The sequence below is a fragment of the Halichondria panicea genome, chromosome 10 (genome assembly GCF_963675165.1).
Source record: "Halichondria panicea chromosome 10, odHalPani1.1, whole genome shotgun sequence".
NCBI classification, from domain to species: Eukaryota; Metazoa; Porifera; class Demospongiae; order Suberitida; family Halichondriidae; genus Halichondria; species Halichondria panicea.
This window is the reverse complement of record NC_087386.1, coordinates 5,223,157-5,250,161: the sequence shown is the minus strand read 5'-3', so window position 1 is coordinate 5,250,161 and position 27,005 is coordinate 5,223,157. Positions and strand designations below refer to the sequence as shown.

General features: G+C 41.2%; 5 protein-coding genes across 5 annotated transcripts; 3 read left to right on the top strand and 2 right to left on the bottom strand.

The window, feature by feature from the left end:
- The first annotated feature begins 6 nt into the window (after positions 1-6).
- LOC135342762 (dipeptidyl peptidase 2-like) lies at positions 7-2,446 on the top strand. The gene is made up of 8 exons (XM_064539612.1): positions 7-35; positions 281-424; positions 679-847; positions 956-1,077; positions 1,403-1,550; positions 1,757-1,821; positions 2,076-2,146; positions 2,272-2,446. Exons 2-8 carry the CDS (start codon positions 335-337, stop codon positions 2,351-2,353), a joined length of 747 nt encoding a protein of 248 aa, XP_064395682.1. The 5' UTR covers positions 7-35; positions 281-334; the 3' UTR covers positions 2,354-2,446.
- A 200-nt stretch (positions 2,447-2,646) lies between these two features.
- On the top strand, positions 2,647-5,102 carry LOC135342780 (uncharacterized). The gene is made up of 3 exons (XM_064539641.1): positions 2,647-2,808; positions 2,986-3,157; positions 4,533-5,102. The coding sequence occupies exons 1-3, from the start codon at positions 2,805-2,807 to the stop codon at positions 4,933-4,935; spliced, it is 579 nt and encodes a 192-aa protein (XP_064395711.1). The 5' UTR covers positions 2,647-2,804; the 3' UTR covers positions 4,936-5,102.
- A 793-nt stretch (positions 5,103-5,895) lies between these two features.
- LOC135342936 (uncharacterized) lies at positions 5,896-8,174 on the bottom strand. The gene is made up of 5 exons (XM_064539822.1): positions 8,017-8,174; positions 7,788-7,871; positions 6,958-7,074; positions 6,643-6,828; positions 5,896-6,208 (listed from the first exon to the last, which is right to left on the bottom strand). Exons 1-5 carry the CDS (start codon positions 8,032-8,034, stop codon positions 6,140-6,142), a joined length of 474 nt encoding a protein of 157 aa, XP_064395892.1. The 5' UTR covers positions 8,035-8,174; the 3' UTR covers positions 5,896-6,139.
- An 8,606-nt stretch (positions 8,175-16,780) lies between these two features.
- LOC135342935 (mucin-2-like) lies at positions 16,781-23,053 on the bottom strand. Its single transcript, XM_064539820.1, has 7 exons — positions 22,912-23,053; positions 21,279-22,848; positions 20,488-20,732; positions 19,508-20,033; positions 17,997-19,194; positions 17,447-17,819; positions 16,781-17,027 (listed from the first exon to the last, which is right to left on the bottom strand). The coding sequence occupies exons 1-7, from the start codon at positions 22,912-22,914 to the stop codon at positions 16,899-16,901; spliced, it is 4,044 nt and encodes a 1,347-aa protein (XP_064395890.1). The 5' UTR covers positions 22,915-23,053; the 3' UTR covers positions 16,781-16,898.
- A 1,141-nt stretch (positions 23,054-24,194) lies between these two features.
- On the top strand, positions 24,195-26,326 carry LOC135342259 (delta-like protein C). Its single transcript, XM_064538955.1, has 5 exons — positions 24,195-24,383; positions 24,435-24,758; positions 24,806-25,694; positions 25,802-25,933; positions 26,004-26,326. Exons 1-5 carry the CDS (start codon positions 24,333-24,335, stop codon positions 26,207-26,209), a joined length of 1,602 nt encoding a protein of 533 aa, XP_064395025.1. The 5' UTR covers positions 24,195-24,332; the 3' UTR covers positions 26,210-26,326.
- The last annotated feature ends 679 nt before the right edge of the window (positions 26,327-27,005 follow it).

The window sequence follows — 27,005 nt, the reverse complement described above, 5'->3', positions numbered from 1 at the left end:
CACCCAGGACCGCCTTCTTTGAGAAGGCCACACAGGTTAGTTCATCAGGTTGGAATCTAACATGTCATAAGATAAATTAAGCTATAAATAAACAACCTTTGGTATGTACATAATCTGGAGTACTCCTGACATAATGTATAACTGTTATCTATAATTCACCTGTCTTACAGGAAATGTATATCGTCAAAGGCTCGGATACTTTTTATAGCCTTCTTGATTTCCTAAGAAACTTAGCCTGTTACATATGTATTTTTGAGTGCTATAACTGTGTTTCCTTCAGGATTTTGCCAAGGCTAACAGTCAGTGCCCTGTCTTTGTTCGTGAGGCCTACACCATGATAGCAGACCTGGCTAAACAGGGAGATACCGGGCTACAGAAAATTACTGATGCCTTCTCTCTGTGTACACCTCTCAAAAGTGACAGAGTAAGTGATTTTTATTACGTACAATACAACTGTCTACCTACATGTAGATACTTCATGGTAAAGTAGTGCAGAAGACTTACCATTATTAATAGACGTCACTTGTCCACTGTTATATCGAACCTTTCATTTCCTGGAAACATTTTCTGTTAAATAATTGCAATGTTACAGACAGTATATACATGTAGTTAGTTGCCTGCATGTGATCATCACCCTAAAGTCGATATGTATGCAATATATAAGTCACCATCTTGTAGGTGGCCCACCTGGAGGGTTGGGTACGGAACTCGTTCACTCAGCTGGCAATGGTTGACTATCCATACCCGGCCAACTTCCTTGCCCCCCTCCCCGCCAACCCTGTGTCCTACTCCTGTAATCTGTTGCTAACGGCGACTGACCGACTGAAGGGACTGGCCCAGGCTGCAGGTACGTGTATAGGGGTGGGACGTATACTGGCCTCTTAGCTGCCATTTTGCTTTTGCTTGATGGTAATTGAAGACATTTTCCTCCAATTATCTAATATTACACTTGCAGGTTTGTTTTACAATGGGACGGCTGGCCGGCTGCCCTGTAACAATATTGAGACGCAGTTTATCGAGTGTGCAGACCCGACTGGGTGTGGCACAGGACCCGCCGCCACCAGCTGGGACTACCAGGTGTGTGTGTGTGTGTGTGTGGGGGGGGGGTGTAGATCCATCAATCTAGCAAAGACTCCTTGTGTATTTACTGATGACATGTATGTATGCAAAAAGTTGGAAGTATATGAAAATAGGTGGAAAAAACGTTTTTATAGTAGAGAAGGCATCACCACCTGCACCAAGGTGAACACCTTCCAGTTTGAGAATGATGGGAGTCAGCTCGGGCTAACAATATGTGATCTTAATACGAGGGCTTGATTTCGCTACACGGTTTAGTGTGTCTTTTTTTTGTATGTTCAGTTTTGGTGCATTTTCACTCATCACACTCCTCCCACCCGCTCAGGCGTGCACGGAGATGTCCCTCCCCAGTGACACAAACAATATGACAGACATGTTCCCCCCGACAATCTTTGATCCCTCGGCTTACTGCGAGAAAACATGGGGAGCTAAACACCGGAAGGGCTGGATGGACACCCAATTCTGGGGGAAAAGTGAAGCTTATTATAATCTCTGATTTATAACTATTACCATTAAGTACGTAGCAGTTCACCATCTAGCAAGACATGCAGCCATTAGAAAGCTTTAAATGTGTGCAAGTGGAATTTAGTTTACCATGCATACGTAATTCCCATGCATTCGATAACTAGTCTTTCATTGGTGGATTCGCTACAACTATGTGCACCTACTGTTCCTCCAGATATACTGGCTGCCTCCAACATCATCTTCTCCAATGGTAACCTGGACCCGTGGAGTGTGGGTGGGGTGAGTGCTCTCTCTCTCTCTAGCTCTCTCTACCTTGTGTAATATGCACACATGATAAGAACATAGCTATACTGGATCACCTGTAACTACATGACTGTCAACTGGTCCACTAAATCCTGTAGCAATGTCCCTGGCAACTATCAATATCCCACTTAGGTTATAAAGATGCATTCCAGCGTGTATGTACAGCAACATCTGACTATGAATTTGAGTGTTATAGATTTGCCACTAATTTTTTTCTCTCCTTTCTTCAGGTGCAACAGAATCTCTCTGACAGTCTGGTAGCCATTATGATTGAGGGAGGAGCTCACCACTTGGACCTGAGGTAATGTACAATACACACTTACACTTCTAGTGTGACGTTGTGCACGCTTTTGAAAATGCCACCTATAATTATCCCTAACTAACTAAAAACTGAAATTCTATCATAAGTATGATTCTCCCGTCTAGATCGGCCAACCCCAAGGACCCACCAGCTGTCATTGCGGCGAGGAAACTGGAGAGAGACACTATTGCAAAGTGGATTAAATAGTTGACGTACGTAGTCTGATTTATAGTTTTTATTGTTTTACATAACCATTTTTTGCGTACACCAAGTGAAATGTTGCAACCTGTGTTAACTACATTATGGTGTATGGGATTTTAAGAAACAAAATTTCATTGTAGGAAGAGGAGGAAAAGTTATGGTCAGGTAGACCTGCTGTGTATGCCTGGATGGCTTTGTGGCCCAGTGAAGTACGGAAAAAGCCTAGTTCTAAGGACGATCTTTTCCAAGCTATTATGTGGGTTAATATTAGTTAGGGTGTGGTTATGACAGACAGGGGAGAGTCCAGAGAGAGTCCAGTCAGCAAACTAAACAGGAAAGAGAACTCTCAAAGCTGCGCTGTAGCTGATACAGATGCAGATCTAGGAGTTAGTGGCAGCGCTAGCAGGATAGAATTTAGTCAGCAAGTGGCAAAGCTTCACGAATATTCAGCTTCAGCATGAGTAAGTGACTCAAAACCCTTAGGTCTTAGGCGCAGGCTAGGATAAAATCTTACAGTGATAATTCCAGTGTGCATTTAATATCTACCGTCTGTCTAGTGAGTTAGTTTTAGTATAAGTTTTCTGTTTCATTGCATTTCTTTTACGTCCTACAACTGTCCTCTCGTTCCCGTTCTGCAGGTGACATTGTATACATTGTGGTGCCCATTGTCGTGGTAGTGGTACTGTTGAAGGTGTGTCTCATCTGTTGGCGAGTGTGGGCCTGTCAGCAGAGGCAACAGAGGTTGCCGATAGTCCACCAGCCACCGACTAGGGTGGTGGTCAGGGGGCAGAGAGTGCGTGGACCTGCAGTGTGAGTGGCACTTTTACCTTATTGACAACAATTACATTATTATGACAATATTGAAGGGTGATAATGATCTCCATGTCATTTAGCTCATTCCTCTTAATAACCTCCATGGCTTGCAATCCAGTTGTTCATAGTGCAAAACTTCACAGGGAAAATGTACACAGGGGTACGTAGTTAGAGTTATCATTGTTAAAATAACGACCATTTCTAGGTTCTCAGGTTTCAGGACTGGGAGTACCCTGATAGTGGCTTCTTTACTGTTTACAGTGGCAAGTAGTAATCCTATACTGAAGTATTAGAGTGAGCTGTCTGGATGGCTGCACTAGTAGCTATGCAAGTACAGAAATTGAAAATGAGTTGTTTATGTTGTAAGGTGTCCCTCGCTATTATGTGTTTTTAATTGGCTTACATTCCAAGGTGGTAGATTTGAGTCTAGTTTAATCATAGAGGATTCCCCCCGTACCAGTACAAGTGTATGTATCAGTACCGAGAGACTTGCCAGACGGTACAGCCCAGCCTAGAAGCAGTAATAGTGAGAAAGATTTCATATCTGGGACTCTTATCGTGGTTTTGCTGTTGGCAATTGTGAGTACCCTATCCACTGTAAAGGGTGTGAGACGATTGGTATGCCCAACAAGCTGTAAAAACTGCTATTTGTGATATTCTAAAGTCTTTTCTTATTCCAATATGAGCGGCACTCCACTTACAGAGCTTTCTAGTATGTTTATATTGTTCAGTGGATTGCTTACAACAGGCCAGACAACAGTTACATCACAAATTAACCTAAGCTAGTGCGCTAGTTACGCTTAGTTGATATTGATATTCATAATTATTTGGGACTCTTATTGTGGTTTTACAGTTAGGCGATGTATGTTGTTACATACATTATTACCTGTACATGTACATGTCTGCAATGTTTTCAAAACCTCAATTGTAAACATCTGTTAATGGGATCAAGTTTTAAATGGGGATGTTTGTACATTCTTGTTCTGGGCCATTGATGTATATCATGGCCTTCCTATATACCGTATAGCGCGAAATTTTCGAGGGGCTTAATTTTCGTGGATTTCGTGGGTTAGCAATCCTACACGAAAATTAAGTCCACGAAAATCGTTCTTTACCTGCTATAACGTGCAAGATTTAAAGGCGTGGCTTCCGGTAAGCAGTCATTCCGCGAACATTGTGCAACGAAATGGCTTTTAGAGGCCAATCCACGAAATATAAGTGCCTCGAAAATTTCGCACTATACGGTATGCAGTGCTGAGTACTGTTACTAATTACTACCGTCGTTTGCTGTAATAACACCTGCCTATAATATACTCACATCCTCACACACACACACACCCACCCACCCACACACACACACACACACACACAGGGCCAGAGTGGTAAGAGTGGAGAGGTGTGTCACAAATGACGGCTCCTTTGCTCAACGCACCTCGTACGCGGTCAACCAATCTGGTCAACCGCAACGCCAGTTCCAACGGACCGTTGTGATCCGTCCAGCTGATAACAGACGTCCCAATGATCCCAACATGCCTCCCTCTTACGATATGGCCATAACAGGAAAGGACAAATCCGTTGCAGTTGAAAACGGCCCCAGAGCTGACCCCACCCTTCGTACGGAGGAGACCACACCCCCTCTAAGTGTCCCGTCTTACGAGCTGTCTAATCCACCGGCCTACTCGAGTGTCCCCCGTGCCCCACCCACTCTACCCACGGCACTAGAGGAGGAGGAGGAGGACGTTGCTGTTGACGACACGACCAGGCTCCTCTCATAAACCATGCACATTATTCAGTATTGTTATGTTTATATAGCACAGCACATACATCAGGAGTGTATGAATAGTTGGAACTTGTTATCTAATTTTGTTGATTTGATTTGCCTTTTTTATCATCATAATTGTGTTTAAATTTTGCAATGATACTTCGATTAATGAATTAAGAACTAGTGGCAGACTGACATGAGGCATGCAGTGCACTAACTGTAAAGAGGCTAGCAGCAAAGCAAAGGCTAGGCATAGATAGTATAGTAGAGGGGAGGCCAGGAGGTCTGACCAAAATTATGACTGTGTAAGTGGGAGGGGCTTATTGAGTCTCTAAGAGCTAGCCGGAGCTGATCTGCAGCAGAGTACGTGACTCGGCGACTGTAGAAGCTAGCAGCGCTATACAGCACCGTGACTACAGACATGCAAATCTTCATAAAGACTCTCACTGGACGCACTGCCACGCTGGAGGTGGATCTAGAAGATACCATAGCCCAGGTCAAGCAAAAGTTCTTTGAGAAAGATGCTGTGCCAGTACAAGAGCAGAGGCTGTTGTATGGAGGCCGTGAGCTCAAAGATGAGAATTGTATAAAGGACTATGAGATACAGAGAGATTCGACTCTACATCTAGTGCTTAGATTGCCTGGTGGGGGTCGACCGTAAACTTTCACTATATATCCACCACTTACTTTGTTTTGTGTTTGTCACTTGTTTCCCACGTTACGTCATAATATTCCTCTTAATATCTACCGTTACGTTATCACACTAGCTGTACTTAATTATTTTCAGCCATAAATTGATTTACGTAATTACTGATGCATTTCAGTACAGTAACTACGTATACATAACTATAGTATAGAACCCCCGGACATTGTAATTAAGAAACGGGCGGTACAGATTACTTTCGTACCAACTCACACATAAAATGCAATTACTCAACGTATTATTGTTGCCAATAAAATTCTATAGAATAGCTACATAGCAAACTCAACAATTACTGTCTGAATACCAAAAACACGAATCAAAAAGATTGTAAAAAAATTGTACTTATGCCAATGCTATTCATGACTGCATTTATAGCACACATAACTTACATAGATATTCATTTGTGTAAAGCAGATGTTTGTGATACACAACAAGACAAGTACAATTATTGGAAGTGTCACTGACTATATAAAGTACAGAAAGGAATGTGTGTATCAATCAATCATATAGCTGCTCATGGATTAAGCGGGGTGCGGTCATCAGTGTCGTCCAGGGAAACGTTGTCTGCGATGGTGGTCTCAGCCTACGCGGGTAAACGGAAGAGCATGAATTATTGGTTGAGATTAAGTATACAGGCATTATGCAATTGCAAATAAGGGTGAACAGTTTTCTCATACTAAATCTGACGATTGTATTTAATTTTTGAGATAACAATATATGCAACAGGTCAGCTTCAACCGTACATAAATTAAATGCAGTTTTAAACCCAACAGTGGAACCACTTTTAATGGCCACCCCTGAAGAAAGGCCAACTGTGATATAAAGGACAGGCACTCAAGGTCCCAGGTGAACAGTTTATTATAAAATAACCTCTCAAAAAAAACCACCTGCGTATATAACAACCAAACATTTGTTCCCGTCCATTACAAAAGGGTTCTATGCAATATGTATATACGTAAGAAATTGGACTGTGTATAATTACTGCGTAAAACTGTGCACTCAGTGTGCAATACTGACCTGCTCCTGGGGCTCTGCTGGTTGGACCACCACGTCCTGCAGTGCGTCCTCATAATCTGGAGGAGCAATATTGGCACCACGAGGGTGGACCTCATAGGAGGGGGCAGGGACCTGGGGCTCCTCTGGGTCATTCTTGCGTACTGCACGGCTGGTCCGCTTTCGTTGCACCACAGGGTATATGATTCTCTGTGGGAGTGATAAAAGCATTCAAATCAATACAGTGAAAAAAAATTCACTAGGTGTAAAAATGGTAGGTAGATTCATCTAGGGAAGTAAGTCTGCATGCATCCTCCTTATAGAGAAGTGGCAACTTACCGGTTTTAGACAGCAGAAGTGTCCCTTCTTTGCTCGGTGCAGTAGCACAATTCCAACAATGAGCATGATCACCACACACACGGCCACAATGGACACTGACAGAGAGAAGGAAAGGTCCTGTGTATATGGAGGGTGTGTGAGGGGTGTGTGTGAGGGTGTGTGGAGGGTGGTGTGTGGTGTGTGAGGGGTGTGTGAGGGGTGAGTATGAGGGTGAGTGTGAGGTGTGAGGTAGGTATAGCTGCATGCAAGGAAGTTTCTATCAGCCAATATAACAGTGAATAGATTAACTTTGATGCTATTGTAATGTTCATGATGATACAGAGCCCTAACAAACAGTACAACTGAATGTATGCATGCACTTAGTTCTAATAACAATGTGTGCATAACGCATACAAATAAGCAGAGCAGGGGACACAAGCAGAGGAAACTCGCACACACATTAATGGTCATCAATATTTACACAGCATGTAACCGTATACAATACCCACTACCTAACAAGGCAGAGTGATACTTCACATGACAGGCAATATATGGTGCACATGCCAACGGATTAGTCGCAATTAGAAGGCCTGCTTGGCTACTGAGAATGTAATAGAAACCTCTATCATGTACTAACGCATAGAACTAGCTTACATTGAAAGTAATTGACTGACAATTGACATATACCACATTCAAAGACATAATTATATCTCAGTGCTTTAATAGTTAGTGGTATTCAGTAGTGGAGATACGTTTCAATTGTTAAAATTAATGCATAGTACAATCTGACATGCAATAAGTTAAACGACAGATACGAAAGCATAAAGAGATGGTATTAACAGTCAGCTTACGTGTGCTAGCTGTCCAGGCCTCTCCTCTGCACGAGCTGGGAGTGCAACTAATAGCAAGGTTGATGCTAGCAGCATCACTGAGACCTGCAAGACAGTGGACATTGTTAATATAATAGGAAGCACTTGCAAAGCAATGGAATGCACATCAGTTTGTATCATACACAAAAAAGTCTCTGTTTATAGATATAGATATTGCTTGTATGCATGTAAATATACATGCTGAACTTACACAAGACTTGGAAAACATTCTCTCTGCTGTTGAGGCTATGATTGTTCTTGTATACTTCAAACTTCACTCTTCTGATGTTTAGCCAACCTTGGTTTGTTTACTTATTACTTATTCATGATCAGAACTAACACATGACAGGATGTGGAAAAGTTTGCAAGGAAGCAGGGCCATGCTAGCCTCGTTCCCAGGCCTTACTTTTTCTTGCTGTTGTCACTGTTCATCCATAAACATAAGAAAGACATAGTGAGGCAGCAAAGAAAGAAATGGGCGTACAGTTAAGAAAAAGTAAGGCCTGGTTTGGGAAATCGCGTGATCCACAAGGATTTTTATGAACGTGGGCGATATGTAGCCCACAATCGTGACGTAAGGTATTCTCCCACGCATTCTGTACTGTACTGCACTGAGACAACCACCAAGCTGTGCTGCAAGTCAGATCAGAGAACCAGCGTGGCCAGCTCTGGTGGCAGTAGCTACCTGCTATATGATAATGATGACTAAGCTATTCTACTATAGCATGTAGAAAGACACAAGAAAAAGTAATAGTGATAGAATCTAAACACACAATCTAGACTAGTAGATCATCTAGCTAAGCCTAAGGTATAGCTAGCTATAGTGCTTGCAAACTTCCAGTTCCAAGTCCATGTCCAGCTTGCTGCAGGCAAAGTTTTACTAGTCGTAGACCTCTGTGTGGGCAGTCCAACATCTCTAGCTCAGTATGCCCACGCTCATTTTCACCCTTCTACCACCCTTCTACCCTCACGCGACTTCCCGATACAGGCTCTCCTTTTTCCTAACTTTACGTCTATTTCTTTCTTTATTCCTCCAATTAATACCGTATTTTATCTCATTGAACGAATAATACAGTATTTTATCTTATTGAACGATTGTGATAAAGAACAGAAAAAGGAGAGCCTGTGTAGAGGCTAGGCCATGCATCTCATCTTCTGCGCATGTAGGACCAGAAAGCCAGAAATCGGAAAAAGCGGAAGTGAAGAGTAAATGAGTGGGCGTAGCAGGGCAATGCATTCCAAGGTTAACCCTTGATTTTGCACAGAGATATCCTCTTGCCTGATCACTCTACTAGTCTATGTAAGTAAGTAAGTAGAAAGCTGGCCAACCTAGTTTTAAGTAGACTCTCCATTGTCTGCAGTATAGACTTGATATAATAGCTAGCTACTTGCACATGTCTGCAGTAGACTCTAGCTAGCTACATGCACAATGACTGAATTAATTATGTCTGTACACTGAGCTAGATTTAGTATGAATTTAACATTATCATTTTTAATTCATCCAGTCACCTAACTCCTACTTATACTCCCCAATTTATTGTCCAGAGGTTATTTGGCTCTATACTGAAACACGCCGAGCCACTTTTCTGACTTTCTGAGAGCCATGATTATAGAACGGGAACTGGAATAATTATGTTCAACCATGGTCTATATACAAGCAATTAAGTATATCAGCCAATAAGTTATGTTGATATACTCAAGTTACTACTTGCTGAGCAACTTTTCTGACTTTCCGAGAGCAGTGGTTCGTTAACGGGAACCCAGAAAAATAATATATTCAGTGCTGGTCTAGACATGCATGCAGATATCAGCCAGTATGTTGATATAATTATACTCTTCTGAGGTTATTTGAATCGACTGGAACTTGCTGAGCAACTTTTCTGACTTTCCGAGAGCAGTGGTTCGTTAACGGGAACCCTGAAAAATAATATATTCAGTGCTGGTCTAGACATGCATGCAGATATCAGCCAGTATGTTGATATAATTATACTCTTTTGAGGTTATTTGAATCGACTGGAACTTGCTGAGCAACTTTTCTGACTTTCCGAGAGCAGTGGTTCGTTAACGGGAATCCAGAAAAATAACATATTCAGTGCTGGTCTAGACATGCATGCAGATATCAGCCAGTATGTTGATATATACTCAAGTTTACAATTCTGAGGTTACTTTAATCGACTGGAACTTGCTAAGCAACTTTTCTGACTTTCCGAGAGCAGTGGTTCGTTAACGGGAATCCAGAAAAATAACATATTCAGTGCTGGCCATGGTCTATAGACTTGCATGCAGATATCAGCCAGTATGTTGATATATACTCAAGTTTACAATTCTGAGGTTACTTTAATCGACTGGAACTTGCTAAGCAACGTTTCTGACTTTCCGAGAGCAGTGGTTCGTTAACGGGAATCCAGAAAAATAACATATTCAGTGCTGGTCTATATAGACATGCATGCAGATATCAGCCAGTATGTTGATATATACTCAAGTTTACAATTCTGAGGTTACTTTAATCGACTGGAACTTGCTAAGCAACTTTTCTGACTTTCCGAGAGCTGTGCTTCGTAAACGGAAACCCAGAAAATATATTTAGTGCTGGTCTTATAGACAAGCAGGTAGCAGCCAATACGTTGATACACTCTTCTGAGGTTACTTTAGTCGACTGGGAACTTGCTGAGAAACTTTTCTGACTTTCCGAGAGCAGTGCTTCGTAAACGGAACCCAGAAAATATGTTTAGTGCATGCTGGTCTTAGACAAGCAGGTAGCAGCCAATACGTTGATACACTCTTCTGAGGTTACTTTAATCGACTGGGAACTTGCTGAGAAACTTTTCTGACTTTCCGAGAGCAGTGATTCGTAAACGGAAACCCAGAAAATATATTCAGTGCTGGTCCTATATAGACAAGCAGGTATCAGCCAATAATTATGTTGATATACCTAAGTTTACAATTCTGAGGCTATACTTTAATCGACTGCATGGAACTTCCTGGAGCAACTTTTCAGACTTTCCATGAGTAGTGATTCAACTGTAATTCATAAAAAGCATTTCTCGGACAAGCAATGCAGGCAGTCAGTCCATCCATACCTCCAGTTATTGTTACTTTACTCAACTATAGAACGACTCTTGACGTTCCATGGGCAGTAATTCAAATGTTGATTACAATTTCACCAGATGCAAGATTATTATTCACGGCTCAGTGCAAAGATAGCCTTTTGAGTAAGTTCTTGACAGAAGATTCAATCATGAGAAACTATATTGAGTTCTGACTATAGAGATTGAATCAAAGTGTACGGACTATACGTAGACTCTATATACTATATAATTTCATTTTGCTGGGCTGATAGACTGGTGTGTACCTGGTTTGTTGCATGACCATGCATGCATCTATATATAGTGTGTTGTCAGCAGCTAATTACTATAGGTTTTGCTTGAATAGATGTATTACTGTGTATTGTCTTGATAATTTGATATAATATAGTGTGTGTCATGGGTGTAGACTAAATTCTATACCAGGATCCATGCAACACAGTATACACAAACAATCCTCATTATAGTCAAGTCCTGGCAGTGTATATATACGTAGTCTACACCAGTCCTATATACAATATAGGTATATGGACGAGCAGTGACAATGAAGTAGGCAGTGATGATGCTGCGATTGAAAGACAGTTATGAGAGAGAATGAGGAAAACTCTCACTGGATAAATACAGGCGTATATATAGTTACAACATAAACTACATTGCAAGTAGATGATAATCGCTATAGTTAAGCTTGTAGATTGTACACCATCGTCTCTAGATATATATGTCCTATATAGCTGTAATGCAAGGCCGGCCTATTATTATAATTATATAGGCGATAGGAAAATGGGGGTGAGGCTGAAGCCCCCCATGCAGGTGATTCTGGTGCATCCAAAGCACTTCCTGACACAGTAATTTATGTTGCTTACATTTTATAGAAGGCAAGCGTAATTATATCTCTACCAAAGATTGGAGCGCCCCAATAAAAAAGACTTACTACTGTCGTGGCCGTACCGTGACCATACCGTGACAATTAATCTGTCAGTATGTAAAATGAATAATTATGTCAATAATTTTTTTACACCATAATTATAATTAAATACACCAAGCCACAGGTGTTTCAACCATTGACGAAAAGTCTGTCAAAGAAAGAGATTCCATGAAGTGTTCTGGCATTAGCGAAGATGAGGTGCAAAAATAATTATATCAATAGTTATCGACTCAACCAGAAAATCAAAGGAAGATTTGAGAATAAACCATCCAATGCATTCAAGCAATCCTTATATAATTATAGCATCAAGTTCATAATAAGCATTATGCATGGACTATCCCGTAGACATACAAAGCAAGATAATAATACAACGTACATATCAGACAGGCTTTAATTAATATGGCCGGGGCTGTTAAAATAATGTTGTGTCGTTGAAACTTAATTATCCAACTGATAGCCTCCCTCACACATAATTATATAGGGCAATATTCTAGATTTATATATTTTAACAGATACACCAAGAGAGGCCGGTATAGTGGATCAACCATATATAACTATACTCCGACCACTTCTTAGTTTTATTCTCTCTCACAGCCAACTATATATAGTTATAATCCGCCTATTTGATCCACAAGTAACTTTTTTTTTACAATTCAAGCTATAATTATAACTTCAGCAGTACTTCCACCCAATCATCTCCCTAAGCCTCCCAATAATTATGTTAAAACTGCCTATTTATATAGAACTAAAAACAGACAACATTAGCTATTGTATATACAGACATGCAATGGCCACAACAGCGTCCTTAACTGGTTCACCAAGGAATAAGACATGACGTTAAAAACTTGCATGGATCAAGGAAATATATACACTACTATCAAGCTATGCAAACTAGAGGAACTGCAATTACAAAACCAATCCCTGATCCTAAAATTGATTATGACACAAACCTATAGCACAAACTCTAGCAGCCAACCCCAAAAAGCTGTTCTCTAAATCCACTATACCTATGCCCTTGTAACAGATGTATCGTGAACTGCATGCATAAGAACTTATCAGAACTATAGCTAGGCTAAGCGTTAACAATCTGCCTATAATGTTATGTGTTTGTCCATTACAATTATGTGTTTTATACTCAGCGGCATCATACACAAGACTCGCGCACGTGATGAAGTATACTGTAAACTTACTAGTAATCTCCTAGAAAATGTTAACCGTGACGTTTTTAGGGGTGCATGTACAATGACATCTGATTCTAGCTATATTCGTTTGCGTTCAACGTTCAGAGCTGCTCACTGCACACTGATAGAAGATGATCTTTTCACAAAAATCATAAATAGAGACAATAGTCGGGTTGATCCTCTTCACTTCCACTCTTTACTCACTGCTAACAAATTCTGTGCGTTGTGTAATGTGTGCGCAAGCTTGCGCAATTGACAGGATATCGTGCACAGTTTTGTGTATAGAGGTATTGGTAGTTCGACACTCTTCTCTTCTTATATTATTTATACTCTTGCCGTTAACGTATAGTGCTATATTAATGATATCTATAGTAACTAATATTATTTCTAGCACAATACGTATATACGGTATCTCACATAATACCATGGCATAGTTATAGCCATGGGTATACATGTATAACATGCACTCAGCCATAATTTTCATATAATTATCAGTTCACCAATAGTGTGTAATGCTATTCACATGCATGCACACAGTACAGGTAACAGAGCTTTTCCAGTTTGAAAGAGTATGCCCTATATAGTTATTTAAATACACTAGCTGAGTTTTGAAAAAAGTGAGACAAATTGTGTGACACTATTAGATGCTTAAAACTACTGGAATTTTTTATCTGCATGTTCCATATAATATGCATAAATGACCTGATCATGACATCTTCAGCAGATTACATCAAGAACGAAGACATTATCAAACTCCATTCTTCTATAAATAATGCTCATAGGACACATGCATGCATGCAGGACACCATCAATGTGTACAGATACAATCAACTGACCTCACAGAATCTATTGGTTCCTAAATTAAACAGCATTGCAGTTATAGCAGATCTATATAATTTTATATATAGAATGCACATTGTTAATTATTACAGCATAAAACAATTTATGCATGCAGTTACCTTGCCCTAGCTGGGATTCAGATGTCTCAGTATAATTATATAGCACTGCTTCGAATAATTTTCACTTTCAGCGTCATAGTGACACACACAACTCAGAATGTCTTTCACACTCAAGCTGAACCATGCAGAAATCCAAAATCAACAAAAATCGAAAATCAGCCAAAAAATCTGGAGACGCAACTGCTGATTGCTTTGTTGCTTTGTGCAAAATGAGATACTTCGAAAAGACATCAATGCGCAAGACATTATCCACTTGCAATTGTACCTAAATTATATGTCTACATGCAGGATAGTCTATCATGCTCATTAGAACTTGATGCTAAGGATTGCACTGGACGTAATTATTAAAGCATGGTTTTCTCAAATCTTCCTTTAATTTGATTTTCTGGTTGATTCAGGAACTATTGATATAATTATTTTTGCACCTCTAATGCTCGAATTTCTTTTTAATCTCCCTTTGATGGCATCCTTTTTCTTCCGTACGTAACACATGCGCTTTTCTTTCTGGTTGGTTAATGGGTTTCAATTTCACCCACTGACAGATTGTCACGGTATATGTGTATGGTAGTGAGCCTTTATCATTGGGGCGCTCCGATCGTTGGTAGGGATATGCTTGCCTTCCAATATGGGGACGATTATTTTAAGAAACTGGCCTGGCACGTATTACCACAAAACTAAAACTATAAACGTAGTAAACATTGCATAACCATTACGTAATTAACACATTGTACACATCAACAGTTTATGTTGTAACTATATATGCCTGTATATATATATACCTCTGATTCAGCACATTCTGAGTATTCTTCACTCACTCTCATATCTTCTTCAATCTCTAGTATTGCAGCATCATCTGCCTACTTCATGATATCGTCCTGCTTATCCATATACCTACATCTATATTGTATAGCTGTAGACTATAATATAATTATACACAACAGGACTTGACTATATAATGAAGATTGTTTGTGTATCATTACTGTGTTGGATCCTGGTATAGAATTTACCTTAATGTTATTATTAAGGGGTGTTTCAACAAAATTAATTTTCAGGGTTTTTGTTTACAAATCACTGCTCTTGGAAAGTCAACAAGTTCTAGTCAATTAAAGTAACCTCAGAATTGTAAACTTGGGTATATAATTATAGGTATTAGTTGATACATGCTTGTCTAAGAACAGTATACTGAACATTTTCAGGGTCAAGTTCCGTTTAGGAATCACTGCATGCTCTCGGAAAGTCTAAAAAGTTGCTCAGTAAGTTCCCAGTCGATTAAATTAACCCGAGAAGAGTGTATCAACGTATTGGTTGATACCTGCTGGTCTAAAACCAGCACTAAATATACTTTCTGGGTTTCCGTTTACGAAGCACTGCTCTCGGAAAGTCTGAAAAGTTTCTCAGCTAGTTCTTGCTCAGCAAGTTCCAGTCGATTAAAGTAACCTCAGAATTATAAACTTGAGTATAATTATATCAAATAATGGCTGCATGATATCTGCATGCATGTCTAGACCAGCACTGAATATGTTATTTTTCAGGGTTCCCGTTAACGAACCATAGCTCTCGGAAAGTCAGAAAAGTTGCTCAGCAAGTTCCCAGTCGATTAAAGTAACCTCAGAAGAGTGTATCAACGTATTGGCTGCTATACCTGCTTGTCTAAGACCAGCACTAAATATATTTTCTGGGTTTCCGTTTACTAAGCACTGCTCTCGGAAAGTCAGAAAAGTTTCTCAGCAACTTCCAGTCGATTAAAGTAACCTCAGAAGAGTATATATCAACATACTGGCTGATATCTGCATACATGCATGCATGTCTAGACCAGCACTGAATATATTATTTTTCAGGGTTCCCGTTAATGAACCACAGCTCTCGGAAAGTCAGAAAAGTTTCTCAGCAAGTTCCAGTCGATTGAAGTAACCTCAGAAGAGTATATATCAACATACTGGCTGATATCTGCATGCATGTCTAGTCTAGCACTGAATATATTATTTTCAGGGTTCCTGTTAACGAATCACTGCTCTCGGAAAGTCAGAAAAGCTTCTTAGCAAGTTCCAGTCGATTAAAGTAACTTGAGTATTTCAACATAACTTATTGGCTGATACGTGCTTGTCTATATTATATCAGGACTGAACATAATTATTCCAGTTCCCGTTCTCGAATCATGGCTCTCAGAAAGTCAGAAAAGTGGCTCGGCGTGTTTCAGTAGAGCCAAATAACCTCAGGACAATAAATTGGGGAGTATAAGTAGAAGTTAGGTGACTGGCTGAATTAACACACCTTAAAAAATGTTAAATTCATACAAAATCTAGCTCAGTGTACAGACATAATTCATTCAGTCATTGTGCATGTAGCTAGCTAGAGTCTACTGCAGACATGTGCAAGTAGCTAGCCATATTATAGAGTCTATACTGCAGACAATGAAGAGAATGAAGAGTCTACTTACCTGACTCTTAAAACTAGGCTGGCCAGCTTTCTACTTACTTACACTGATACTAGTTAAGTAGGGTGATCAGGCAACAGCATCTCATTACATCTGCACAAAGTCAAGGGTTAACCTTGGAATGCATTGCCCTGCTACGCCCACTCATTTACTCTTCACTTCCGCTTTTTCCGATTTCTGGCTTTCTGGTCCTACATGCGCATGTGCAAAGTATTGTGTTGTTGTTGTGGGTGGGTTTGGCAGCACTTGATTACATTCCATAGTCAGCATATTAACATGACCTTAAAAGGGTTGAAATGCATACTGTAAACACATGCATACAACATCTCAAACTACAAATTATATATCTCACCGTCTCGTGTTAATTTTTACATTAATTAGAATTAGCACAGACCTTGAGGCTATAATAAATAATAATAATTGGATATGAGAATTACAAAATCAAAATGTTGAATGACAATGGTTGAGGAGTGTATAGTTAATGAATAATAACGTGCAATTAACGCAACAGTTACTGTAGTTTGTGTTCTTCACTAAAGAAGGCGTGGGCTATTCTGTATATGAGAGCCTCGGCTTTGTCCGATCTATCACAGAAGTCCCTCGTCAGTTGAATACCAGCCTCTCGCAACTGCAACAGAGTCTGCAGGTGTGTGTGTGTGTGTGTGTGTTGGATGCGTGTGCGTGTGTGTGTGCGTGTGTGTGTGTGTGTGTGTGTGGGGGGGGGAGGTAGATTACACGTACAATCAGTGCACATGAATGCATGTTAACTTACAAGAATGTCATATTGTATATCTATTTCCTTGGCATTACCATCATCAATGTGGGAAAACAAATAATTATCTAAAACGCTGCTTATTTGAGTACGTGGACCCCTCTTAATGGCCACCGCTGAGAAGGCCAACACATCAAAGGCTATGCACTCAGGTACAAAACCCCCAAAATTAATTTGTGTACAAAACAACTCTTCGACAAAGGCCACCTCTGTATAATGGCTAAACATTTTCCCAGAAGTGTTCGTTATGTACACACACAACCGTTGTTAACTATCTCATCACCCACCTGTTTAGCTTCATTCTGATTGGACGCAGACAGTTTCTGATAGGCCGGCTGTGAAAAGGGTGTGCTACCAAAGGTCAGTTCCCCCGTCCTATTACACGCACTCTTGTCGCCAGACTTGGCCTTGTCCATGCTTAGTTTGATACGGGGTCTGGTAGAAAATTGCAGGGGCAACCTCTGGGGTATCCCACGAGGGGTGCTCCCTCGGCTACTGCTACGTGAAGGCGGGGACTCAGTGCTGGACTTAGAGGGGGTGATTGAATATGGTTTGTCAGTTGAGATAGACTGAGCACCCTCCAGCTGGCGGTCAGTAGACATTGGCTCGAGTTTGATCGCGATCTTCCGGTAGTCTGTAGGACTAGTCTCTTGAGTCGGGCTACCTGTGTGTGTGTGTGTGTGTGTGTGTGTGTGTGTGTGTGTGTGTGTGTGGGAGGGGGGGAGTTAAGATAGTGTCAAAAGTATTTTACACAGTAATGATAAAAGCGACAGTACAGTGTAATTAATGTACTAGAGCGTTTATTATACATGTACAAATGAAATTGTTACACAGAACTTGCCCTTTGCTGAAACTGCCGACTCAGCTACTGACTCTGGACTATCCACCACCTGCACGATCTCATTCTCTCCGAGGGAGGTCCCTCTCACTAAATCATCGTGGGAGGTCCCTTTCAATAAATCACTGTGGGAGGTCCCTCTCAATAAATCACTTTGGGGGGCCCTTTTCGTCCGATCCACTAGTAAATCTTGTGAGTCTGCAATATCCATTGTACTGTTTGAAAGAAAAACAATTTGCCTACGAGCAGCTGGTTCCTGGTCTGTTTCTGATGCAATGTCTTTGTCTATTCGTTTTGGTGACCACTCGATCTTAGCCTGGGGTGAAAAGAGGCTGAGATATTGTGAATTTCCACCCACATCCACGTCTGTATCTGACGAAGGACTGACATGCTCCATTACAATTATGTCCGGTAGAGCGTCAACGTCTATGACCTCTTCAGCATTTACGACATTATTGATGACATCACTAACAGCGTGTGCAGGGGAGGGGGTCGAATCACCTGTTGGACTGACCCTCTGCTTCTTTGATGGCGGAGTCATATCTGAGGAGCTGTCTCTAGTGTGCTTGGTCTCTGCCTGCTTACTAGAGTCCCGTTCCATACCAGTATCAGAGCCAGAGCCCTGTTCCATATCAGTATCAGAACCCAGTTCCATATCAATATCGGAACTTGTATTTTTGTCTTTCCCAGTAGGAGGAGAGAGTCTACCTGACGTCTGATTGGATGGAACCTGCTCCCTGGGAGGTTGTGTTCTTGACAGGGGGTCAGGTTGTTTCTTTTGAGGCAATATTTGTGGTTTCTGTTTTTTCACCGGAGAAGCACTGCCAGTGTAGTTGCTAGTGTCCTCATTCGAGCTATGATCAGAATTATTGCTAGCTGCAGAAGAGGTGAACGGATGAATTCGAGGCGAACGTTTCGTACTGGGTTTGTTTCTCTTAGTATTTTCGACAGCCATTCTTCCGTCTTCGTCAGACCAACTGCTCGAGTCTTGATCCAAGTTTGTATCAGTGTTACAATGATTTCTGGCTTTCGTTGAGCTTTGGTTTTGCTTTTTATTCTTTGAGGTTCTTTCTTTTGGCCATTCTGTAAGTGAGGGTAGGATGGAGAAGGCTTGCTCGAGCATGGAAGTATTGTCCTGTAGTTCTGGTTCGAGTAGCAACACTGAGTGGGCTGGACGTTCAGGGGAGGGCGGGGTATCTGCAGGGGTGGGTGGGGTTAAACAAAGTATCTCAAAAAAGTATACTTGTCTATATTCTTTTTCTAATGAAAATGTACTTTTGAGAGTATGCTAAGCAAGCTAGCCCTTTTTTCATCTGTATCTGACTTCAAACTTCCATTCAACCTTAAAACTTAATACATCTTTTTGACTATAAATGTCTATACATGTATACATCATCATACACCACCACACAAAACTATCGATAAAATTATATACATACTTAGATACAGAATACACACTTTAGTTCTGTCTACAGTGGGTAAGGACTCTCCAATTTATATGTACACACACCTCGAGATTGATGGCCATCCCTTTCCAGGTCAGCCTGTTGCTCACTGCCCTGGCTGGGTGGGCCCACCAATGGCGGCTGGTCGGTTGGGTCCACCAATGGCAGCTGGTTGGTTGGGTCCACCAATGGCAGCGGGTCGGGTAGGTCCACCAATAACGGCTGGTTGGGTAGGTCCACCAATAATGGCTGGTTGGGTAGGTCCACCAATGGCGGCTGGTTGGTTGGGTCCACCAATGGCAGCTGGTCGGTTGGGTCCACCAATGGCAGCTGGTCGGTTGGGTCCACCAATGGCAGCTGGTCGGTTGGGTCCACCAATGGCAGCTGGTCGGTTGGGTCCACCAATGGCAGCGGGTCGGGTAAGTCCACCAATAACGGCTGGTCAGTTGGGTCCACCAATGGCAGCTGATTGGGTGGGTCTGGGTTTGATGACTGACCAATTAGATCCAACAGACGGTCTATGGAGGGATCGGAGTCACCGGGTGAGGGTTTGACAAGTTGCTGGCCAGAGGGTGGGTTGACGAGGAGGGGCTACAGAAGTAGAGGAAGGTTAGAGCTATACACACGGTATAAAAGCTGTGAAAATAGTGGTTATGTTGAGCAAATCAACAGTGGCTATAATAAAGTGGTGGCCTGCAACAGGTTGCTAAGATAGACTCTTGTCTTGGTAGCATAACTACGTAGATAAAAGCACGGAGACTGATACGCTGTAACAATAATTGTACAGTAGCTAGTGCAAGTACACTACCGTATAGCGGGTAATTTTTGTGGGGCTCGAACACGGTGATTTTCGTGAGTAAAAAATGTCATTGCCTACACTGTATTGCCTGCACTGTATTGCCTGCACTGTTTTGCATGCGTTCTGGTAATGTGAAAATTTCGTGGAGGTCAGCTTCCCCACGAAAATTACCCGCTATACGATACTACAATTAAACAAAGTATGCTCGTATGTATTAATTATACACAAACTGATTCAGCCAGTCACCTGAGAGTCTGGAGGGAGCTGTGTCACCTCCGGTGACTCTAGCTGGATGTCAGGGGGTGGTGTTTGATCGCGGTCACTATCGCCATAGAGGAACTCTTCATCACTCTCCGTGTTGACGGGCGGTTGTGCTGTGTGAGGGTGTGTGGATGGAGTGGGTGGCACTTCAGTCTCCATGGGTACGGGTGAGGTGTGAGGGGGTGGAGGTGTGGAGGTGGAAGGTCCATCGCTGAACGTGACAAGAGCAGCTGTAGAGAGACGAGTAAAAGCAATAAATATATAACAGCGTGCATGTAGATTGAAGAAGAAATGGTTATACAGTACCGTATAGCGGGTAATTTTCGTGGGGTAAAAAATTCGTTCAACTCGAGAAACTGTGGTTTTCGTGAGTAAAATTTCATTTTCGTTTAGTCCTTGTTGCCTGCCTGTATTCCTACGTTCCGGTAAGCCACGCCTACGTTAGCTTGCCCACGAAAATAACGAATATTTTACCCCACGAAAATTACCTGCTATACGGTAGTTATACAGCACATGGACCAATCAGTACACATACTGGTGCATTAATTAATCTTTAAAAAACGGAATAAAATTATTTTGACAAAATCTACATTCATGTACTACGTGTACCTGGGGGCCTAAAAACAATATACAAGTCTCAATGAAAAGGTATTCTGAACTAGTTAGGAGGTCAAAGTCAATAGTGACAGCATCACCTTACCGACAGTGATAAATGCTCTGATAGGGAAACAGCCTTAAATGACAGTATATGAGGTGGAGAAAATAGTGAACGTTACCTCTGCTTGGCTTGTGTTTGGACATGTCCACATTTTCAAACATCAGTAGGCCCTCATCATTCTCCCGTGGGACCACCGGGGGATATCCGGGGGGAATAGTCACAGCCTGAGAAGATCCGATTGGCTCTGTAGCAACTCTAGGGGATGGGAGAGATTTGTTGGAAAAATCTGAATTCTTTGTTTTGATTTGTGGGTTGGACACACTTTCTTTTAGTGACAGACTGAGTGAATCGCCGTATCTATCTTCGAAATATGCAACTGTAATCCTAGGTACAGTTTTTATAGGTGATTCACTGGTATCTTCCATGGCAGTCGCAATGTTATTGGTCATAACTTCCATGGTAACAGCAGTTCCAATGTTATTGGTCGCATCGCCATCACTGGTATCTTCCACGGCGGTCCCAACGTTACTGGTCGCATTGCTTACACTTACATCACTGGTAATAGATCTTGAGTTTATTATAGTCTCCTGCAAATTTCTTGGAATTATCTGTTCTGGGTTTGAATCTTCCATTGTTACACTTGAAGATACCATCTGTTCATTAATAGAAGCTTCCGACATCGTGGATGTGAAAAGATTAGTCACTGGAGTTTGTTTTTCCACGGTGACTGATTTGGGGGTTAAACAAACGATTGACATTAATGGTTGAATAGTAGTCGGCTCAGCAACAGCTGTTTTAGACACGAGTGACTGCTGATTATTGTGTGTGTTCACAACGTCCTCTGCTACAACATTGAAGCTGCTCTCTTGTGCAACACTCATACTTGATCCATGTGATCGAGTGACAGGGGGAACACTCATACCTGATGGTCCTGGTTGATTGGTGTCCATAGCGCTGGGCATTTTCAGGTTGAATTCTAGCAGCCCATTGTCTTTTGCAATTTTTATGTATTTTTTTAAAGCAGCATTCGTAAAGTAGAGGTGAAAAATTTTCTCATGAGTGTAATGTTCCAGAAGAATCTGCAAAATCTTATGAGGATTGTCCTTGTTGTATTGACATAAATATTTCACTTTCTTTTTTAAATCACAAGATGTTCTTTTTCTTTGTGATTTTTCCTCGCGACTTTTAGCACGAGCTTCTTGTATTTTTAGTGCTTTTAGTGCTTTTGCCTCGCGCCTTTTCTCTTTATTTTTTTCTTTATTTATATTCTCTAACTTTCGTTTAGCTCTTTGTGCAGCACTCCTGGTATTGGGTTTCCACGACACTGGTGGGAGGGGGACATCTAGGAGAGGTTCAGATTTCATAATGGGTGTGTAGGAGGTAGTCGTGGGTGGGATGTGAGTGGGCAGTTGTGACGGTGTGAGGATGTGAGGATCAGTAGCTCCTTGCAGATTGACTGAAAAATCCGCAGGTTCTGTTTTGATTTGTGGTGTGGATAACGGCCGAGTTTGTTGAGGAACATTTAGATATTCGTTTTTAGTCACTGGTATTTGAGGAGTAGTGGGGCAATGGTGTGTTGGGGTGTACGTCTCCACAAGGGGTCCATGAGTTGGGGGGTGTGGCATCATGTAGGGGGTGGGTTCAATCTTAACCACAGAAGTGTAGCCATCAGTGCTGATTAGATGTGCCTGCAAGGTAAGGTGGATACAACATGACTCTAGCTAGTCTAGTGCATTTGTGAAACTCCTTACCATATTTAGAGAGTAGTGAAGTTGAGAGGATTATCATAAAACCAATAATTTTATAGCTAGCTAGAGGAGGGTGGACAGGGTCAAAAGGTCACTAATGAATCATCACGTGAGCTTATGTTTTGTATAAAGCACCGGAGGTGCTGATGCCTGGGTGGAGCCAAAGCTACGTAACATAAAGCTACTAATAGCTTTTATACACACATGATGAGCATGCAAACTCAAAGAGTGGGTAATGATCGACCATGATTGTTGTTAAAAACGATCTATGCCAAAAGTTCAAGTCTAAATTAATGGCCGCAAGTCAGCAGAGCCTTGCAGCTCTCTTCTCACTCTTGCAGCTACCAATAGCTAGCGTTCTAGTGCAGAGCTAACTATTAAGTAGAGTAGTAACACTCGGTGAACAAGTTTTGCTACAGACTCTTCTGAAAAGGCATTGATAAGAGGCTAGTGAACCTAATCATCGATACCCTCTTCGCAATCGAAGACCACCCGAACGTTTAAGAGACGTACTCATTTAAGAGGAGAGGAAATGTGATGATTTCAGTAACTGTTATAATTTGATAAGGGAACATATGTAGGAAGTATTATAGGAAGTATAATATCCTGTGCCTTATTAGTGGTAAAGGATGTTCTGTGAACTGTGTATGATTATGGCCTGATTTGGTCATTGTTTTACTAGCTAAGTCTAGAATGTTCTCTTTTGTGTTACTAGCTAGGTCTATAATGTTCTCTTTGTGTTCTGTTTGTAAAATAATAGCCTGTTCTTATGATTTATGTTTAGAGTTCCATATTTGTGAATTAAACTTGAATCTTCACAAATATGACTACCCACTGTGTTATATGTCCGAGAGCCCCTCCCACCAGTGTATGAGAGTGTGTATGCAAAGGATGAAAAATTCCTGATAAAGTTAGCTATGCAACCATTGGCGAGCGTGATGATGGACTAGGACAGACTAGTGATATCTATGATGATGTCAACATGAGACAATGACTTTATATGTACTATAATTATTATTAACGTAATGTAATTTATATTTTTGCTCCCAATGCAATTTCTGTACATGGTGTGGGGATTGTGGTCATGTGTAGGGTGATTTATACCCAATGGAATGTGCTCCAAGAAAAGGCTACAGGTCATGAAAGAACATCCTGTACGAAGACATAAATTATTATTTTGCCTTGTTAGGTTGCCAAGCACTTAGGCCACTCCAAGTGAGACTGGCTTCTGGTCCACCGCCGGCATTAAATTTTATTACCGGATTCTGTCCATTACTGCATTTCTATCTCATTATTTCTACTACACATGCGCAGAATGGTCCAGAAACCAGAGTACTTACGTATATAATGTTGTAGGATGCAAGCTCATCAACGCTGCTATTGATGCTCGCAAAACATTCTAGTAATACTGCTAGGTGCTGAGAATGAGTGTTCTTGTGTATATGAGCTGCCTGTGTGTAGTATTGCTGGGGAAGGTGAGTGGTATAATAGTCAGTAGCTGCAGTTGAGAGTCCCAATGCTTGCAGCTCAGTGTACTGGTGTCTGCAAACTATGTGGTGCAAGTGAGGATGATCTCCTATATTCATCCATCCAACACACGCTCTGATGGTCAATGTTGTGATTCTGAACCAGGCAATGGACTATGTAGCGGAGGGGAGCGCTGTGACACCTACTTCATCTACTGTCTGATGCCACGTGCCAGTACTGCTATAGGGTGCTCCAATGCTACTTCCGGATTTACTCTAGTCAGTAGCGTTAGCCCTGATGGGGCAGACATTGATTTCTCACAACCTACTGCACTAGGACTCCCTAATCCATTCCTTCTGACTGGAATATCGACAGCCTGGGAGGTAATGATCACTGTGTTATTGTATTTCATCATCTCTTGTTATTGCAGAGTGCTCAGCTTTACATACAAGTTACTGATTCTGATAACAATTCACCAGATGATGTTATTGCAAGGTATCGCTTTGAATTGAGTCTTGCAGTGGGATCGACAACCACATTAACTGCCTCATCAACTAACAATCCTTCTATCAATGTTAGAATAACAGTGTTATGTGCTCCATTCTACTCCGGAAGTAGTTGTGATATACTTGATCATTGTGAATCCAATTCTGTCACATGCAGTGACAGAAGAACATGTGTGAATGGATTTAATAGTTTCACTTGCAACTGTAACTCTCCCTACTTTGGTGCAAACTGTGAGAGTCAAAACTTTTGCTTCAACAGAAACTGCAATACGAGAGGAACATGTAACAATGGCGTTGATTTCTACACCTGTGTCTGTGATCCTGGCTATACTGGTGCTGATTGTGAGGACATTGATAATTGCGAGGGGCAGAGCTGCAGTGGAAATGGTGACTGTATGAATGAGGTCAACTCTTACACCTGTGTCTGCAATGCTGGCTATACTGGTGCTGATTGTGAGGATGATATTGATGAGTGCTTACTAATGGAGAGTGTGTGCAGTGGCCGTGGGAATTGCTCTCATGGAATAGCCACATTCACCTGCTCATGTGATCCTGGCTACACTGGACAGAGATGTGAGACTGACATTGATGATTGTGTAGATATGAAATGCAGTGGAAATGGTGGTTGTATTGACATGGTGAACATGTTCCTATGTGACTGTGATCCTGGCTACACTGGTGCTTATTGTGAGACTGACATTGATGATTGTGTGAATAGGAACTGCAGTGGAACTGGTGTGTGTGTGGATGGTGTCAACTCGTTCAGTTGTGAGTGTGTGTCTGGCTTCACTGGAGAGATGTGCAGTATACAAGGTAAACACTGACTTGCAAGTGGGAGAATGTTTACCTCATGTTGCTTATTAATAAGATAAAAATATTGTGATAAGGCTTTCATCAAGTTTGCTTTCTATTTGCTTCAGATGCTAGATCATATGATGCAACAGCTATTATAATTGGTGGAGTAGTGGGGGGACTAGTCGGCATTGTACTGATTGCAGTCATAGCTGTTCTCATAGTGATTATCCTCAAAAATAAGAAATCATCACAATACGGTAGGTCTATCTTCAGTGTGTGTGTGTGTGTGTGTGTGTATTGTACAATAACTTGATCCTCTCGCTGCAGTTAAAGGAGGAGAAACAGTTGATAATGATATACAATGTCAGCACAATGTGGTGTATGGCGTGTTTGAGATGACTCAACCCAACACCCTCACTACTCCCTTCTCTCCACAAGAATATGACTACCCGTTGTGTACTATGTCGGAGCCCTTCCAACCAGTGTATGAGAGTGTGAATGAGAAACTCACGATAAGGCCACTGCAAATTTGACTTTAGTTTCTCGTCAGAAAATTTTGAAGTTTTGATGAGAACGAGCTGTCTATTACCATTATCTATTACTATGAATATAATTAAAAATCAAAAATTAATTACAAAATTCACAAATAACCGTTTAATTTGAAATGTTCAGTCAGCATTAGCAAGAAAGCCCATTTTTTGGCATTATTACGTAATGCAATAATGTCATAATAACAAGGTACAAAGGTCAATAATGGAAAATCCATGAGGTGAGATAATGAGGGAGTAGGACGGGAAACTAAAGTCAAAGTTGCAGTGGCCTAAATGTAAATATTAGCTATGCAACTATTGCCAAGCATGATGATGAACTGGGACAGACTATATATTATAGTGATATCATCAACATGAGGCAACGACTTTATTATTTATGTTTGCCCTAAAACACAATTGCTGTCTGCGGTTGGTATGTCCTAGTAGATATAAGTTGGTCCCCTCTTAATCTTAATATCTCAAGTGCTTGCTCAGTGTGTTATGGTGTCGGGGATTGTGGTCATGTAGCTACGAGTGATTACTAGACCTTGCCCAATTATGCTCAAAATTTTGCCTATTAGTCTTGTCTCCAAGTCTCATGCATTGTACCTAATTCTTACTAATAATTATTACCCATTATATAGTCTTAAAAAAATCATCAACGAGAATTATACTGCAACATCACATGCTTCTATATATTCTTCTAAGGAACTATATATTGGTGAAAGAAATCTTGGAAAATAGTCAACTGATCTACTAGCACCTTCCATATGTATATACTCAGTAGCCACTATACTAC